The 19,344-nt window shown below is 42.1% G+C and overlaps 1 protein-coding gene across 1 annotated transcript in view; it reads right to left on the bottom strand.

Moving 5' to 3' along the window:
* Nucleotides 1-728: 728 nt before the first annotated feature.
* Nucleotides 729-19,344, bottom strand: part of LOC126213052 (probable cationic amino acid transporter) — a 717,466-nt gene continuing 698,850 nt past the window's right edge. The window contains exons 15-16 of the mRNA XM_049940623.1: nucleotides 11,320-11,447; nucleotides 729-1,836 (exon numbers count right to left, since the gene is read on the bottom strand). Coding sequence (XP_049796580.1) covers nucleotides 1,547-1,836; nucleotides 11,320-11,447 — 418 coding nt within the window. The 3' untranslated portion in view covers nucleotides 729-1,546. The remainder of the gene's footprint in view (nucleotides 1,837-11,319; nucleotides 11,448-19,344) is intronic.

The raw sequence follows: 19,344 nt of genomic DNA, 5'->3' as shown, positions 1-19,344 counted from the left end.
GTTTCCCTCTGTTATATATATATATATATATATATATATATATATATATATATATATATATATATAGAGAGAGAGAGAGAGAGAGAGAGAGAGAGGGGGAAACATTCCACGTGGGAAAAATATATCTAAAAACAAAGATGATGTGACTTACCAAACGAAAGCGCTGGAATGTCGATAGACACACAAACAAACACAAACATACACACAAAATTCAAGCTTTCGCAACAAACTGTTGCCTCCTCAGGAAAGAGGGAAGGAGAGGGAAAGACGAAAGGATGTGGGTTTTAAGGGAGAGGGTAAGGAGTCATTCCAATCCCGGGAGCGGAAAGACTTACCTTAGGGGGAAAAAAGGACGGGTTACACTCGCACACACACACATATCCATCCGCATATACACAGACACAAGCAGACATTTGTAAAGGCAAAGAGTTTGGGCCACTCATTCTCTTGCCTTTACAAATGTCTGCTTGTGTCTGTGTATATGCGGATGGATATGTGTGTGTGTGCGCGAGTGTAACCCGTCCTTTTTTCCCCCTAAGGTAAGTCTTTCCGCTCCCGGGATTGGATGACTCCTTACCCTCTCCCTTAAAACCCACTTCCTTTCATCTTTCCCTCTCCTTCCCTCTTTCCTGACGAAGCAACCGTTTGTTGCGAAAGCTAGAATTTTGTGTGTATGTTTGTGTTTGTTTATATATATATTGTTGTTTTTGTATTGTTGATGGCAGTGAGAGACAATGGGAGAAGTGTCACCTCATCAAGAAAGGCTGTGGAAATGTGATGGTCGGATCACCATCAACACTGTCACATTCCCTCACTCTGAGGTGTTTTGTGTGGACAGTTTTGGTGCTGTTACTTCTTCTAACTGTATTGCCAAAAAGTTCTGCAAATTAATATTGCTGCAATTATCAGGGCATAACTGAACACCTCTACACAAAACACAGTTGCACAAGCATGTCAGTAGCTTTCATTACGAATGAGTGTAAGGTCTCAACATTTACATCACAGCAAGGTTTGATGACTGAAATCGAGCAGTAAATGCTAGGAAATACTCCAGTTACAACAACCCGAGATGTTCCTCAGGAAAGGAGCTGGACAGTGGAGTCTAGAGCCATCCCCTGACACCTGAAAATGGATCCTCTGTGCTGCATCACAGCTGTTCATATTGCCTCTATGTCAGCTAAGTAACTGGCGAATTTTCAGTCGTTCGACAGTCAAATTCACTGCCGATCACTGCTTCACATGACGAGACAGTTTTCCGGGCTGCTTCGGTCAGTTTGTCAGCAGACCGAAGACGGGGATGTACCGTGCACCGTTTGACGCCTGCAGACTCCCCGGCCACCACACTCCACGCAGTCCATCTCGTCACTGACCCCATACGTGAGCAGGCACCGGGAACGCGGGCACCGGTCATACCGCCCCCACAGTCTCGCCCGCCACAGCTGCCGGTCACTTCACTCGCCATTCACCACTCGCTCGGTCCGTGGCACGTCACAGCAGGGCCCCGAACCCCAGCTGCTACGGTCCTGCCTCCACGACGGCCACCGCCTCAATCGTCCCACGTCGGAAAATGGGTCGGCGGAACGAACAGGTCGGAGGCCCTGCCAGTTGCCGCTACGGGTGCCGAGCCCGCGGTCTGCACCGGCACCTGGGGCGTCTGCCTGGCGGGCGACACGGACATCTCGATGCCGCCCCCGGTGTCGGAGCCTCCGCCGATGCCCCCTTGGATGCCGGACACGGAGCGCTGCTCCTCCTCCTCTTGTTCTTCACGGAGTCTCTGTTGTTCTTCCTCCTCCAGTGTGCTATGTTTGATGCCGTAGTAGAAGTACACACCAAAGCCTGTCGGAATTTTAGGTACGTCAACATAATGTACATATTAAGAATGAAGAGCTTGGACTTTTCAATATAAAATGCCAAGCACAAAACATACATAAATAAAAGTAAATTTCATATCTACATCTACATCCATACTCTGCAAGCCACCTGACGGTGTGTGGCGGAGGGTACCTCGAGTACCTCTGTCGGTTCTCCCTTCTATTCCAGTCTCGTATTGTTCGTGGAAAGAAAGATTGTCAGTATGCCTCTGTCTGGGCTCTAATCTCTCTCATTTTATCCTCACGGTCTCTTCGTGAGATATACATAGGAGCGAGCAAAATACTGCTCGATTCCTCGGTGAAAGTATGTTCTCGAAACTTCGACAAAAGCCCGTACCGAGCTACTGAGCGTCTCTCCTGCAGAGTCTTCCACTGGAGTTTATCTGTCATCTCCGTAACGCTTTCGCGATTACTAAATGATCCTGTAATGAAATGCACTGCTCTCTGTTGGATCTTCTCTATCTCTTCTATCGACCCTATCTGGTACGGATCCCACACTGCTGAGCAGTATTCGAGCAGTGGGCGAACAAAATGGTTCAAATGGCTCTGAGCAGTATGCGACTTAACTTCTTAGGTCATCAGTCGCCTAGAACTTAGAACTAATTAAACCTAACTAACCTAAGGACATCACACACATCCATGCCCGAGGCAGGATTCGAACCTGCGACCGTAGCGGTCGCTCAGCTCCAGACTGTAGCGCCCAGAACCGCACGGCCACTCGGGCCGGCAGTGGACGAACAAGTGTACTGTAACCTACTTCCTTCATTTTCAGATTGTATTTCCCTAGGATTCTTCCAATGAATCTCAGTCTGGCATCTGCTTTACCGACGATTAGTTTTATATGGTCATTCCATTTTAAATCACTCGTAATGCATACTCCCGGATAATTTATGGAATTAACTGCTTCCAGTTGCTGACCTGCTATATTGTAGCTAAATGATAAAGGATCTTTCTTTCTTTTATTAACCCTATCTGGTACACATCCCACACCGGTGACCAGTATTCGAGAAGTGGGCGAACAACTGTAAAGTAACCTACTTCCTTTGTTTATGGACTGCATTTCCTTAGGATTTCCAATGAATCTCAGTCTGGCATCTGCTTTACTGACGATTAATTTTATATGGTCATTCCATTTTAAACCACTCCTAATGCCTACTCCCAGATTATTCATGGAATTAACTGCTTCCAGTTGCTGACCTGCTGCATTGTAGCTAAATGATAAGGGGTCTATCTTTCTGTGTATTCGCAGCACATTACACTTGCCAACATCGAGATTCAATTGCCATCCCCTGCACTGTGCGTCAATTTGTTGCAGATCCTCCTGCATTTCAGTACAATTTTCCATTGTTACAACCTCTCGATATACCACAGCATCATCCGCAAAAAGCCTCAGTGAACTTCTGGTGTTATCCACAAGGTCATTTATGTATATTGTGAATAGCAACGGTCCTACGACACTCCCCTGCGGCACACCTGAAATCACTCTTACTTCGGAAGACTTCTCTCCATTGAGAATGACGTGCTGCGTTCTGTTATCTAGGAACTCTTCAGTCCAATCACACAATTGGTCTGATAGTCCATATGTTCTTACTTTGTTAATTAAATGACTGTGGGGAACTGTATCGAGCACCTTGCGGAAGTCGAGAAACACGGCACCTGCCTGGGAACCCGTGTCTACGGGCCTCTGACTCTCGTAGACGAATAGTGCGAGCTGGGTTTCACACGATCGTCTTTTTCAAAACTCCGTGCTGATTCCTACAGAGTAGATTTCTAGTCTCCAGAAAAGTCATTATACTCGAACATAATACGTGTTCCAAAATTCTACAATTGATCAACATTAGAGACATAGGTCTATAGTTTTGCACATCTGTTTGACATCCCTTCTTGTGTCGCTATATTGCACCAAGCAGAAGAAATATGAAAACGAGACATACGAATCAGTTGTATCTACAAATGTTGGACAAAAATGTGGAAACACTGCAATGCTTCAACATAAATACAGATGAAAGCCAAGCTTGCATATTGTTCTGTTGTATTTGACCACAAATCACAGGAGGGGGGGGGGGGTATTGGAGCTAAGTGAATTTGAATGTGGGCAGATTGTCGGTGATCGTACAGTGGGTGCTTCTGTGTTTGAGCTTTCAAAAGGCACCGTATAGAAGATTTGTGTAACACAAACAGGGAAAGCAGGAGAACATTATCTGCTACGTCACAACACGAACGAAAGTCTGTGTCGAGCGGTCGTGACAGACGGGGTCATTGAAGAGGATTGTGATGAAAAATACGAGGACGACAGTTGCCAAAGTCACTGCACAACTGAATGTCACACTCTTAGCACTAAAACAACATGGATGGAGCTCCATAAGATGGGAACTGTGCGCTGAGCTGGAATTCCAGAAGCACTCATCAGTGCTGCAAATGACTGGCAGGAAAGCATGGCACCAAAGCCACGAAACCTGGACTACGGAGCAATGGAAGAAAGTCATTTGATCGGACGAGTCTTGTTTGACGCTGTTTCCATCTCGTGTCCGAGTTTATGTCAGAAGAGTGAAATATAGCCAAGGTTTGATGAAGATTTGGGCAGCCGTATCGTATTCTGTGGGCCACAAGGCTACTTTGCAAGGTCGTTACTGCCAAGGATTACGAGGGGCGTTTGAAAAGTCCGTGCAGAGTCAGGGATGGCACCACCGGAGTGTATCGAGGTCACGTTTAGTCAGTAGCACCTTTGGAAGGAACGCACACCAAGTTTTAGCCACATTGGTCTATTTATTTGTGTTTGGCATTCGTGTGAATCAAGGAAGTCGAGTGATTGTCAAAAAATGAACGAAAAAGAATTTCGTGTGGTGATTAAACATTACTTTGTGAAAGGCAATACGCCTCAGGAGACTAAAGAGAAGCTTAATAAACATTATGGTGACTCCGCACTTTCCATTAGAACAGTTTATAAGTGGTTTGAAAATTTTCAGAGTGGCCATACGGGCACACGTGATGCTGAACGTTCTGGATGCCATGTGGAGTTTACGACTCCAGAAATCATTGATAAAATCCATGTTATGGTTTTGAATGACAGAAGAGTTAAGGTGCACGAGATTGCTAGTGCAGTAGCCATACCGAATGAATGGGTACGTAATATTTTGCATAAACATTTGGACATGAGAAAGCTATCCGCAAGATGGGTTCCACGATTGCTTGCGTTTGGCCAAAAATGGAATCGTGTAAAGTGTTGCAAGGATGGTTTGCAGCTATTCAGGAAGAATCCGCAGGACTTTAACAATCATTTCGTCACTGTGGATGAAACATGGCTACATTAATATACTCCTGAGACCAACCTGTAACAATGGGTTACCAAGGGAGAATCTGCACCAAAAAAGGCGAAGAGCATCCCTTTGGCCGGAAAGGTTATGGCGACTGTCTTTTGGGATTTGCAAGGGATAATCCTCATCGACTATCTGGAAAAGGGTAAAACTACTACAGGTGAATATTATTCATCATTATTGGACAGTTTTAAAACCGAGCTGCAAGAAAAACGGCGGCGAATGGAACGCAAAAAGTCCTTTTCCATCACACACCTCAGCGGTTGTGGTCGCAAAATTAATGGCAATAGGATTCCAACTTGTTTCACGTGCCCCTATTCTCCAGACTTGGCTCCCTCGGACTACTATTTGTTCCCCAATTTGAAGAAATGGCTGGCGCAACAAAGATTTTATTCAAACGAGGAGGTGATTGCAGGAACGAATAGCTATTTTGCAGACTTAGACTATTCTTATTATTTGGAAGGGATCAACAAATTAGAACAGTGTTGGACGAAGTGTATGTGTCTAAAAGGAGACTATGTCGAAAAATAAAAAAGGTTTACCCCAAACACATACGTAGCTTTTATTTTTGCATGGACTTTTCAAACACCCCACGTATGTGACCATTTTGGCTGATCATGTCCATCCTATGGAGCAAAAAACATTCGTCTCCCATTGGTGATGACGTGTTCCAAGAGGACACGGACTACTTGTTCACACAGGTTGCATTGTACACGACTTGTTTTATGAGCACAAGGATGAACTGTCATATCTTCCCTGGCCACGACAGCCGTCAGATTTCATTATTATTGAGACTTTGTGCTCTACTTTGGAGAAAGAGGTGCGTGGCTGCTACCCATTACCTGAACTTGCCACTTTTTTGCAGGAAGAATTGTATACAATTCCCCTGAAAACCATACAGACCTGTTTCTCCATTTTGAAATGATTACAAGCTATTTTGAGTGCCAACAGTATTAAGCATGGTAATGTGTTCTATTTTTGTTGTGTACTAAGACAAGTCACAGAATTCAGAATCAATTTCTTCGAGAAAAGCCCGGAAGTGACAGCGACTGAGTGTATGTCACTGAATGAATTACACCCTGGACAAGGGTCCTTACAAGGTGTTTGCGATGGTGGTTTAACAGAGTCTGTATCCAACTTGAAGCGAGAGCACATCTTTAGATCCTTGCACACGAAGAAATCTGTGTCTGTATGTCAGGAGCACTGAAAGACCTGAGTCGAAACAAGGCCCCGGGAGTAGACAACATTCCATTAACTACTGACGGCCTTGGGAGAGCCAGTCCTGACAAAACTCTACCATCTGGTGAGCAAGATGTATGAGACAGGCGAAATACCCTCAGACTTCAAGAAGAATATAATAATTCCAATCCCAAAGAAAGCAGGTGTTGACAGATGTGAAAATTACCGAACTATCAGTTTAATAAGTCACAGGTGCAAAATACTAACGCGAATTCTTTACAGACAGATGGGAACACTGGTAGAAACCAACCTCGGTGAAGATCAGTTTGGATTCTGCAGAAATAATGGAACACGTGAGGCAATACTGTCCCTACGACTTATCTTAGAAAATAGATTAAGGAAAGGCAAACCTACATTTCTAGCATTTGTAGACTTAGAGAAAGCTTTTGACAATGTTGACTGGAATACTCTCTTTCAAATTCTAAAGGTGGCATGGGTAAATACAGGGAGCGAAAGGCTATTTACAATTTGTACAGAAACCATATGGCAGTTATAAGAGTCGAGGGGCACGAAAGGGAAGCAGCGGTTGGGAAGGGAGTGAGACAGGGTTGTAGCGTCTCCCCGATGTTATTCAATCTGTATATTGAGCAAGCAGTAAAGGAAACAAAAGAAAAGTTCGGAGTAGGTATTAAAGTCCATGGAGAAGAAATAAAAACGTTGAGGTTCGCTGATGACATTGTAATTCTGTCAGAGACAGCAAAGGACTTGGAAGAGCAGTTGAACGGAATGGACAGTGTCTTGAAAGGAGGATATAATATGAACATCAACAAAAGCAAAACAAGGATAATGGAATGTGGTCGAATTAAGTCGGTGAGGCTGAGGGAATTAGAGTAGGAAATGAGACACTTAAAGTAGTAAAGGAGTTTTGCTATCTGGGGAGCAAAATTACTGACGATGGTCGAAGTAGAGAGGATATAAAATGTAGACTGGCAACGGCAAGGAAAGCGTTTCTGAAGAAGAGAAATTTGTTAACATCGAGTATAGATTTAAATGTCAGGAAGTCATTTCTGAAAGGATTTGTATGGAGTGTAGCAATGTATGGAAGTGAAACATGGATGATAAATAGTTTGGACAAGAAGAGAATAGAAGCTTTTGAAATGTGGTGCTACAGAAGAATGCTGAAGATTAGATGGGTAGATCATATAACTAATGAGGAGGTACTGAATAGTATTGGGGAGAAGAGAATTTTGTGGCACAACTTGACTAGAAGAAGGGATCGGTTGGTAGGACATGTTCTGAGGCATGAAGGGATCACCAATTTAGTATTGGAGGGCAGTGTGGAGGGTAAAAATCGTAGAGGGAGACCAAGAGATGAATACACTAAGCAGATTCAGAAGGATGTAGGCTGCAGTAGGTACTGGGAGATGAAGAAGCTTGCACAGGATAGAGTAGCATGGAGAGCTGCATCAAACCAGTCTCTGGACTGAAGACCACAACAACAACAACATTTACACATGGTCCATTATGGTCTTAATGGAGCTTGAGTTGATTAAGACTAAACAGTGGTTTAATTTATTTTATTTGTCACTGTGCAATTTGTAATGTTATCTTTATGATATAAGAACATTTCTTTAGATAATAAACATTCCGGTCCCTTGTGTGCACTGCAACCAGAGGCCTCTGGTGTTTTTACCTGGCAACTGCCGGTGTCTTTGAGCATCAGGTCTCTCTGCACTGTTCAGCGTAGTTTGTTTACTGTATGTTGAACTATCAGGATTGTCTGTTATGGGTATTTCCAAGCATGTATATATGACTGGATTTTTTTTTTATATTCTGAAGATGGTAAGAAACCTTTCATGTAATTTTTCATACAAGAATCGCTGCTTATATTCATGCCTCACTTTTTATAATCACTGTAATATCTACTGTAACTTTGTTTTTACAGGATGGCTTGAAAACTGATGTAATGTCTGAAACTAGTCAGTGTTGTTTTTACAGGATAGTTTGAAAACAGAAGTAATGTCTGAAACTAGTTACCACCAATAAATAAAGGATACTTCTTAATGCAGCTTACGGAATAATTCCAGTCATTCACTTCACAGATACTGAGGGCACAACAAATTACCAAACTATATAAATCACAGGTGTAGAAAGTCAGCAATAAGAATGTGGACATCCCTACAGTATCACTCCTATTCAGTAAGCAATATTAGGATGATATGTAACAGCACATATGAATATTTTAATTAGTGATTTATAAAGTAATATATGAAACTCTTGGCTGATAAGTATGAGTTTAATTATGATCCATAAATTAGAACTGGCAAGGAAAAGTAAAATCAGTGCCCATGTCTTTAGATTTCAGATATTCCAGAAACATTTATGCTGTCATGTACTACAAGCTACATTGACCATCTGCTGCCATAAGCATAAAATAAACTTATAAACAAATTTCTCTTCTTCAGAAACGCTTTCCTTGCCATTGCCAGTCTACATTTTATATCCTCTCTACTTCGACCATCATCAGTTATTTTGCTCCCCAAATAGCAAAACTCCTTTACTACTTTAAGTGTCTCATTTCCTAATCTAATTCCCTCAACATCACCCGACTTAATTCGACTACATTCCATTATCCTTGTTTTGCTTTTGTTGATGTTCATCTTATATCCTCCTTTCAAGACACTGTCCATTCTGTTCAGCTGCTCTTCCAAGTCCTTTGCTGTCTCTGACAGAATTACAATGTCATCGGCGAACCTCAAAGTTTTTATTTCTTCTCCATGGATTTTAATACCTACTCTGAATTTTTCTTTTGTTTCCTATACTGCTTGCTCAATGTACAGATTGAATAACATTGGGGAGAGGCTACAACCCTGTCTCACTCCCTTTCCAACCGCTGCTTCCTTTTCGTGCCCCTCCACTCTTATAACTGCCATCTGGTTTCTGTACAAATTGTAAATAGCCTTTCGCTCCCTGTATTTTACCCCTGCCATCTTTAAAATTTGAAAGAGAGTATTCCAGGCAACATTGTCGAAAGCTTTCTCTAAGTCTACAAATGCTAGAAACGTAGGTTTGCCTTTCCTTAATCTAATTTCTAAGATAAGTCATAGGGTCAGAGGCTGTTAATTCTAAGGAAATCTATAGTTGCCCTAACACACATTTTAGCTGCATTTTTCATGACGTTTTTGAAGGGATAGTTGTTCTTCAGCACAGAAGCTGAGATTTCTGAGAGTGCAAAGCAGATTGACTATTTTCTAATTACTCATGTAAGTGTCCTGCTGACCACTGTTGAGTGAGTGGTAAGAAACGTTGTTTATGGGCATTGGTAGGAACAGCTACAGACTAACAAAATGAAGAATCTGAAACCCACATCACATTAGTTAGCTCCCTTCCTTGTCACACTGACGAACATTAGTAACCTTTCCTATGAAGGTGGATATTACATAGTCCTATATGGTTACATATTAACACATTAAGGTCTAGAAAATGGACTAGATTAATAACATTGCCTAGAGAATAGCACATCATAACAAACCAACTGAGACAACTGCAGTCACGATTCCCATCACTTCGTATTGACACATAACTTGTCTCTTCTGGATAAGGCTGATCACATGTTGCTTTTTAAAACTTCAGTTAGTTAGTGTGTATTCCATGGATCATACTTACTATTATGTATTGAAAGAACAAAGATTGAATACAAAAAAACAAAACAAAACAAAAATATTTTGGGACATCCTGTCCAATTACAGGTTTGTTTCTGTACAAAATGACTAATCATTTCTATTCAAGGATTTCTCTACGGCATAGAAGGAGTTGTTATGGAGAATCATCTTTAGTCTACATATGAAAACACTTCTGATATCTTTCAGACATTTGTTTCCATAGGTAGATAGTCAAGAAGTTTTATGAAACTTCCTGGCAGATTAAAACTGTGTGCCAGACCGAGTCTCGAACTCGGGACCTTTGCCATTCGCGGGCAAGTGCTCTACCAACTGACCTACCCAAGCACGACTCACGCCCCGTCCTCACAGCTTTAATTCCGCCAGTACCTCGTCTCCTACCTTCCAAATATTCTGGAGAAGTTTTATAGTTGAATATTTCATCCCTTTCTGTACAAAAGTTAGATTCATTACAGAGTAATGCATATAGTATTTCCATTCCTCTCATACTCAGCTGGATTGTTGACAAGTAGTTTTTTTAATGAGTAGAAGCATTGTGAGGCTGTGGTTTATATTCTAATGTGGTTAAGGAATTACTTACAAGATGTACTCCACACATAATTCTAATTACTTTCTTTTCTGCAGTAAATATTTTTTGACAGAATATTATCCCATACGACATCAGTAAAAGAAAACTTGTGAAATATGTTAACTTACTGACTTACGTATCCACAAAGTTGATATTTATTCTTATGGAAAAGTAGCAGGCCTACTATTTGATTTTTTTTTTTTCCAGTTTAAATTTTCATCAATGTGTACACCTACGGAATTAATACTTTGTACCCTGTTTATCATTTCTTGTTGGTATGGTATGTTGATAGGAGGTGGGATGGTTTTGATGTACAAAACTGGATGAGCAATGTTTCTCCACAGATTAATCTAGCCCATTTGTGCAAAACCAGCTACAAACATTAACAAACATTGTTATTTTCTTTGTTGATGCAGCTTTGCTCAGCTTCACAACAATGCAGACAGGATTAATTCTGCCTCCTGGTTCAAATAAAGTGGCATATCAGTAACAGAAAGCAAGAACAATAGTGGGCCAATGATCGAATCTTGTGGGAGCCCCACTGTAATTTGTCCCCACGCAGATGATATGGCCCCCTCTTTCCTTTACTTGAATAAGTTAGGACAACTTCCTTTGATCAATGGTACTGGTGATTCAAAAGTGTTATACGTGACATCTCGCTAGAAGGCCCCGGATAATCGCAGTGGTCAGTTGTGCGATGCACTCACCGATGGCCATCCAGACGGTGAAGCGCACCAGTGTGAGGATGGAGAGCTTGAAGATGAGGTAGATGTTGACAGTGACAGCCACTGCTGGCACGAACGGCAAGCCTGGTGTCATGAAGAGCAACGTCTTCCTGTCGGCAATAAACGAGACACGTAACACTAGTAGGTCAGTGGTGCACCACTGTGACCTGCATCGACTGCTATTCCAAAATGTGTAAAGAAAGATATTAGGCCTATGTCTTTGAGAACAAGCAATCACATTAGCATTTAGTACCAATGATTAGACAGAAAATTTTAAGCACTTTGTACTGTTTTACGAGGTTCATTCAAGTTCTAAGGCCTACGATTTTTTTTCTCCGGACTGGAAAGAGATAGAAACATGCGCACTGTTTTAAAATGAGGCCGCGTTCATTGTCAATACGTCCCAGAGACGGCAGCACCGTACGGCAGATGGAATTTTACCGCCAGCGGCGAGAATGAGAACTGTTTTAAATACTTAAAATGGCGACGTTTTCCTTACTTGAACAGCGTGAAATCATTCGTTTTCTGAATGTGCGTGGTGTGAAACCAACTGAAATTCATCGACAGTTGAAGGAGACGTGTGGTGATGGAGTTATGGATGTGTCGAAAGTGCGTTTGTGGGTGCGACAGTTTAATGAAGGCAGAACATCGTGTGACAACAAACCGAAACAACCTCGGGCTCGCACCAGACGGTCTGACGACATGATCGAGAAAGTGGAGAGAATTGTTTCGGGGGATCGCCGAATGACTGTTGAACAGATCGCCTCCAGAGTTGGCATTTCTGTGGGTACTGTGCACACAGCCCTGCATGACGACCTGAAAATGCGAAAAGTGTCATCCAGGTGGGTGCCACGAATGCTGACGGACGACCACGCGCTGCCCATGTGGTATGTTGCCGAGCAATGTTGACGCGCAACGACAGCACGAATGGGACTTTCTTTTCGTCGGTTGTGACAATGGATGAGATGTGGATGCCATTTTTCAATCCAGAAACAACGCGCCAGTCAGCTCAATGGAAGCACACAGATTCACCGCCACCAAAAAAATTTCGGGTAACCGCCAGTGCTGAAAAAATGATGGTGTCCATGTTCTGGGACAGCGAGGGCGTAATCCTTACACATTACGTTCCGAAGGGCACTATGGTAACAGGTGCATCCTACGAAAATGTTTTGAAGAACAAATTCCTTCCTGCACTGCAACAAAAACGTCTGGGAAGGGCTGCGCGTGTGCTGTTTCGCCGAGACAATGCACCCGCACATCGAGCTAACGTTACGCGACAGTTTCTTCGTGATAACAACTTTGAAGTGATTCCTCATGCTCCCTACTCACCTGACCTGGCTCCTAGTGACTTTTGGCTTTTTCCAACAATGAAAGACACTCTCCGTGGCCGCACATTCACCAGCCGTGCTGCTATTGCCTCAGTGATTTTCCAGTGGTCAAAACAGACTCCTAAAGAAGCCTTTGCCGCTGCCATGGAATCATGGCGTCAGCGTTTTGAAAAATGTGTACGTCTGCAGGGCAATTATGTCGAGAAGTAACGCCAGTTTCATCGATTTCGGGTGAGTAGTTAATTAGAAAAAAAATCGGAGGCCTTAGAACTTGAATGCACCTCGTACTTTTAAATGAAAACATTTTAGTTTGTGCTCTACCATGATTGTCAGTAATATTAAGTGAAATTACAACTTTACTGTTACCAGTCACTGGTAAACAGTAAACTTTAGTTTCATTTGACAATTTTACATAGTTTGGCTATCTTTAGCAGCAGAACAATTTGAAATATACATTTAGAACTATGTCGTTAATCATAGTAAAATGACTACATACACAAACGGATAAAGAAACAAAAATGAATACAAAATGTAACATGTCAAGAATAGTATCTCAGTGTGTGTGGCCAGTAATACAGTTCATCTGCATAAAACTTTCTGACAGCCTTTGGTGGATGTAAAATGGCTTTAGCACTCAGAAATTACACCACAGCTGTGGATCCACACGTGAGACAAAGAATCTGAAAACTTCCAAGAGTGCACTGTATCTGGTAGAAAAGTAGTTCAATTTAGTTAGGTACAGATTCATCTTCTGCTAAGGTTTTTATACAATTGATTTATTGATCATTCACAGTCTAATGATAAAAAAATGTAGTTCCTGTAGTATTTAATGTGCTGGTCAACTCGTATGTTAACTAAAAAGTCTCACAATCTATTATTAATTTACATTTATTGCCCAGTCTTTAACAAAATGAGGTTTTCAGTTTATTTCAATTGTGCATATTTCATAATATGTTTCGATTAATCACCTTTAGCAAACATAACTTCGAGGATTGGTTTTAAAGCTAGCAAATTGTTTTCCACAAAAATGCCAGAGACCATAGCATTGTTATAAAACTGTTTTTTTTACCGAATTACATAAATTACAACTGTTAGGGGAAAATATTTAGTTTTGTGTTGTTTACAAATGGATTGCAAGTTTATGGTGTAATTTGCAAGACAAATCTGTAAACTATGGTATGTCAACATTATTATGTAAAAAATTTTAAGTTAAAAAGAAAAAGCTAATTCATGATGACATATGTAATCATAATTTACATATAAAAAAATTAATGAGCACCTTTCAAATTTGACATTAAAAGTGTAACTGTAGAAATCATGTACTATCTTGTAATTGCGACATTGTCTAACTGCATCCGAAGTTATAAAATCTATGATTTATAAATGCTTCATCTGTAACAAACAGTAATGTAGACTATGTAGGCACCAACTTTGCCACAGCACAGACGAGTCTATAAACAGAAGTCAGTGTTTGTCAGGCTGTAGTCTGTAGTAGTTCAGTTGGTGAACAAATTATGCTGATGGACTATCAATATCAGAAAATAATGTTTGTATACCAAAATAAAAACTCCTCTTTCCTCATTACCTTAGCCAGCTTCAACCTGACTCACAACTTCTTCACTTTCGAAGGCCAGACATACCAACAATTAATGGGAACAGCCATGGGTATGAGGATGGCCCCCTCGTACGCCAACCTATTTAGGGGGAGCTTAGAGGAAGCCTTCTTGGTTACCCAGGCCTGCCAACCCAAAGTTTGGTACAGATTTATTGATGACATCTTTATGATCTGGACTCACAGTGAAGAAGAGCTCCAGAATTTCCTCTCCAACCTCAACTCCTGTGGTTCCATCAGATTCACCTGGTCCTACTCCAAATCCCACGCCACTTTCCTTGACATTGACCTCCATATGTCCAATGGCCAGCTTCACACATTCGTCCACATCAAACCCACCAACAAGCAACAGTATCTCCATTATGACAGCTGCCACCCATTCCACATCAAACGGTCCCTTCCCTACAGCCTAGGTCTTCGTGGCAAACGAATTTGCTCCAATCCTGAATCCCTGGACCATTACACCAACAACCTGAAAACAGCTTTCGCATCCCGCAACTACCCTCCCGACCTGGTACAGAAGCAAATAACCAGAGACACTTCCTCATCCCCTCGAACCCAGAACCTCCCACAGAAGAACCCCAAAAGTGCCCCACTTGTGACAGGATACTTTCCGGGACTGGACCAGACTCTGAATGTGGCTCTCCAGCAGGGATACAACTTCCTCAAATCCTGCCCTGAAATGAGATTCATCCTTCATGAAATCCTCCCCACTCCACCAAGAGTGTCTTTCCGCCATCCACCTAACCTTCGTAACCTCTCGGTTCATCCCTATGAAATCCCCAAACCACCTTCCCTACCCTCTGGCTCCTACCCTTGTAACCGCCCCCGGAGTAAAATCTGTCCCATGCACCCTCCCACCACCACCTACTCCAGTCCTGTAACCTGGAAGGTGTACACGATCAAAGGCAGAGCCACCTGTGAAAGCATCCACGTGATTTACCAACTGACCTGCCTACACTGTGAAGCTTTCTATGTGGGAATGACCAGCAACAAACTGTCCATTCGCATGAATGGACACAGGCAGACAGTGTTTGTTGGTAATGAGGATCACCCTGTGGCGAAACATGCCTTGGTGCACGGCCAGCACATCTTGGCACAGTGTTACACCGTCTGGGTTATCTGGATACTTCCCACTACCACCAACCTGTCAGAACTCCGGAGATGGGAACTTGCTCTTCAATATACCCTCTCTTCTCGTTACCCACCAGGCCTCAACCTCCACTAATTTCAAGTTGCCGCCGCTCATACCTCACCTGTCATTCAACAACATCTTTGCCTCTGTACTTCCGCCTCGACTGACATCTCTACCCAAACTCTTTGCCTTTACAAATGTCTGCTTGTGTCTGTGTATGTGCGGATGGATATGTGCGTGTGTGCGAGTGTATACCTGTCCTTTTTTCCCCCTAAGATAAGTCTTTCCGCTCCCGGGATTGGAATGACTCCTTACCCTCTCCCTTAAAACCCACATCCTTTCGTCTTTCCCTCTCCTTCCCTCTTTCCTGATGAAGCAACCGTTGGTTACGAAAGCTTGAGTTTTGTGTGCATATTTGTGTGTCTATCAACATGCCAGCGCTTTCATTTGGAAAGTTACATCATCTTTGTTTTTAGATACATTTTTCCCACGTGGAATTTTTCCCTCTATTATATTCATAAAATAAAAACTCAGTTAGATTTGAGTGTTTGCAGGTATGTAAAATTTATCTCTACTTCTCGTTCTCACACAATTTTATAATAAGTACAATTAATTTGTGCATGTTGTGAAGTAACGCACTATGTCAATATAGCAAGAAAGCCGTACGGCGTGTTTTGATTGGCAGACTTCTAATCTGAAAGGATATTCCACCTCCACACACAGTGGCACCTTTGGATGTGGTGTGTGAGTTATGTTTTAGTGTACTTGTTAATTATTGATGATATAAATGAGTGTATGCATAGTTTGGTGTCATGTTTGTGTTGTATGATGATGAAAGAAGGGACAACTTTAAATCTGGTTCTCCAACGGCACCAAGGGGGTCGCTGTGCATAAGGTCATCCAGTGGATGGATTGTAGTCTACAGTGGCACATCAGTGTGCCTTGTGACACAACATACAGATATTGGTAGTTTAATAAAAGACTTTCTTGCAAAGTCTCGTTATGAGGGACACCACTCCAATACTTGCTGGTCAAATACTGCTGGCAAAAATTTCTCCTAACTCCATAGACCCAACTACATCCAATTTCAGCATCGCTTCACAGGCATGCACTAGTGATGTGATAGGTATGGCTAAATCAGACTCTGGTTCCACATTCACCACACAAATGCAATGGCAGAAGTACCTCAGTGCTGGTTTGTGGGTCTAAGTGCCGGTAACTGGTTCCTCTTTGGATGAGGGAGTAGGGCGGTCATACCCTTTGCCAGTGAGTTTCTCAGATGGTGTGGGGGGCATATTGTACGAGGGTGAGTCAAATGAAAACCTTAATTTTGTAATGACAAATCGAAATTTCGCGCCGTTATCCTGTAAGTTGGTAAGTGTGCTACAAACAGTGTGCAGAATGGACTGTAGGTGGCAGCATAGTGCAGATGTACACATACCGTCGCAGTATCAGTATAAAGATGGCCGCCCCACTTGTGGCTTGCAACCACGGAAGAACAGCATTCTGTTATTCGGTTTTTGTATAGTGAAGGTGTGAAACCTACTGAAATTCATAGACGAATGAAGGTTCAGTACGGTGATCCATGTTTGTCACAGCAGCAAGTCTGCAAATGGAGTAGCAAGTTCGAAAATGGTGTGACTTCAGTGGAAGATGCTCCTTGTCCAGGTCAGGCACAACAAGTTGTGATTCCACAGAACATTGCAGCAGTTGAAGCCACAGTGAAGGAAAACTGCCAGGTGACACTGAATGACATTGCAGCACGTTTACAGATTAGTCACGGGTCAGCACACCACATTGTGCACGATGTGCTCCAGTTTCACAAAGTGTCTGCAAGATGGGTGCCACGGCAGCTGACTCCTGAAATGAGAGAACGACATGTCGATGCTCGTGAAGAACTACTTCGGCACTTTGAACGAGAAGGTGACGGCTTCCTTGCAAGAATCGTTACTGGGGACGAAGCTTGGGTACACTTCCACCAACTGGAAAAGAAGAGAGCGAGCAAAGAATGGTGCCATTCCTCATCACCAAAACCAAAGAAGTTTCGAACAGAACCATCAGCAGGGAAGGTTATGCTGACTCTCTTTTGGGACGAAAAAGGTGTCATTTTGGAGCATTACGTGCCTAGAGGGACCACTGTGACCAGTGCATCGTACACAGCTCTCCTAAAAAATCATCTGCGGCCTGCAATCAAATCAAAGTGATGTGGATTCCTGTCAGTAGGTGTCCTTTTGCAACATGACAATGCAGGGCCCCACACTGCCCGTACAACAGTTGCAACAATCACAGACCTGCATTTTGAGTGTCTTCCTCATCCACCATACTCACCAGACCCAGCCCCAAGTGATTTCCAAATGTTTGGACCACTCAAAGACACAATGGGAAGAAAAAAGTTCCGTTCTGATGAAGAGGTACACCACGCAGTGCATAATTGGTTGCACGGACTACTAAAATAAATTTTTTTTCTAAAGGAATTTATGCACTTTGTAAGCACTGGAGGACTTGCATTGAGCATGGGGGAGATTATGTTGAAAAGTGATACAGCTTTGTACCACTTCTGCACAATAAATAATATTTAAAAAAATATTTAAGGTTTTCATTTGACTCACCCTCGTATCAAGTGCTGGTTGGAGGTCATGTAGTTGAGTCGTGCAGCATTAGTGCAAGTGAAAAATAAACTACAAATATTTCATTAACACAGACTTGAGATACTGGATGGATTAAACAAAAGGTTTCGAATGCTAGGCATCTTTTTTGATTTAACTAAGGTGTTTGATTGTGTTGATCACAAAATGTTGCTCCGAAGTTTGGACCATTGTGGAATACGGGGAGTAGCTCACAGTTGGTTCACCTCTTACTTTAACAACAGACAGCAAACGGTCATTGTCCACAGTGTTGAGAATAGCTGTGATACGGGTTCTGAGCAGGGCATGGTCAAATGGGGGGTGTCCCCGGAGTCAGTACTGGGGCCACTCCTGTTCCTTATTTGCATAAATGATATGCCTTCTATTATTACAGGTGATTCTAAAATATTTCTGTCAGCCGATGACACTAGTTTTGTTGTAAAGGATGTTGTTTGAAACATTGGCACTGTTTCAAATAGAACAGTTCATGATGTAAGTTCATGGCTTGTAGAAAATAAACTAAGGCTAAATCACAGTAAGATTCAGTTTTTGCAGTTTCTTTCACGCAATTCAACAAAACCTGACATTTTAATTTCACAGAATGGGCATATGATTAGTGAAACAGAGCAGTTGAAATTTCTAGGTATTCAGATAGACAGTAAACTGTCATCAAAAGCCCATACTCAGGATCTTGTTCAAAGACTTAAGGCTGCCATTTTTACTACTCAAACGGTATCTGAAGTAAGTGATAGTTTGACGTGAAAAGTAGTCTACTTTGCTTATTTTCATTGGCTTATGATGTATGGTATTATATTTTGGGGTATCTCTTCCCATTCTCAAAGGATATTTTTTGCTCAGAAATGTTTGGTTTAGGCAACAAGTGGAATAAGTTCGCGAATCTCTTGTTGACCCCTGTTCATTAGTCTGGATAATCTGACATTGGCCCCACAATATATATTCTTTACTGTCATTTCTTTCAACAGTATCAGTTTATTCCCAAAAATTAGCAACTTTCACACAGTTAATACTAAGCAGAAACACAATCTGTATTTGGATCACATTTCCTTGAATCTTGTGCAGAAAGGTGTGCAGTATACTGCTGCATCCTTTTTCAATAAGCTACCACTTGAATTCAAAGATCTTAGCAGTAATCTACGTGCTTTCAAATCGAAACTGAAGAGTTCCCTCATGGGTCACACCTTCTATTCTGTGGAGGAGTTAAGCCGATTCCTGTGTTACATTGTTGATTGCATCTACATGAACTGATGGCTTGTCTTTTTTTGGGTTCATAAACATTTTCTTTTATTT

The sequence above is a fragment of the Schistocerca nitens genome, chromosome 11 (genome assembly GCF_023898315.1).
Source record: "Schistocerca nitens isolate TAMUIC-IGC-003100 chromosome 11, iqSchNite1.1, whole genome shotgun sequence".
Taxonomy (NCBI): Eukaryota; Metazoa; Arthropoda; class Insecta; order Orthoptera; family Acrididae; genus Schistocerca; species Schistocerca nitens.
Note: the sequence above shows the minus strand (reverse complement) of the source record. Positions and strands in the feature narration are given on the sequence as shown.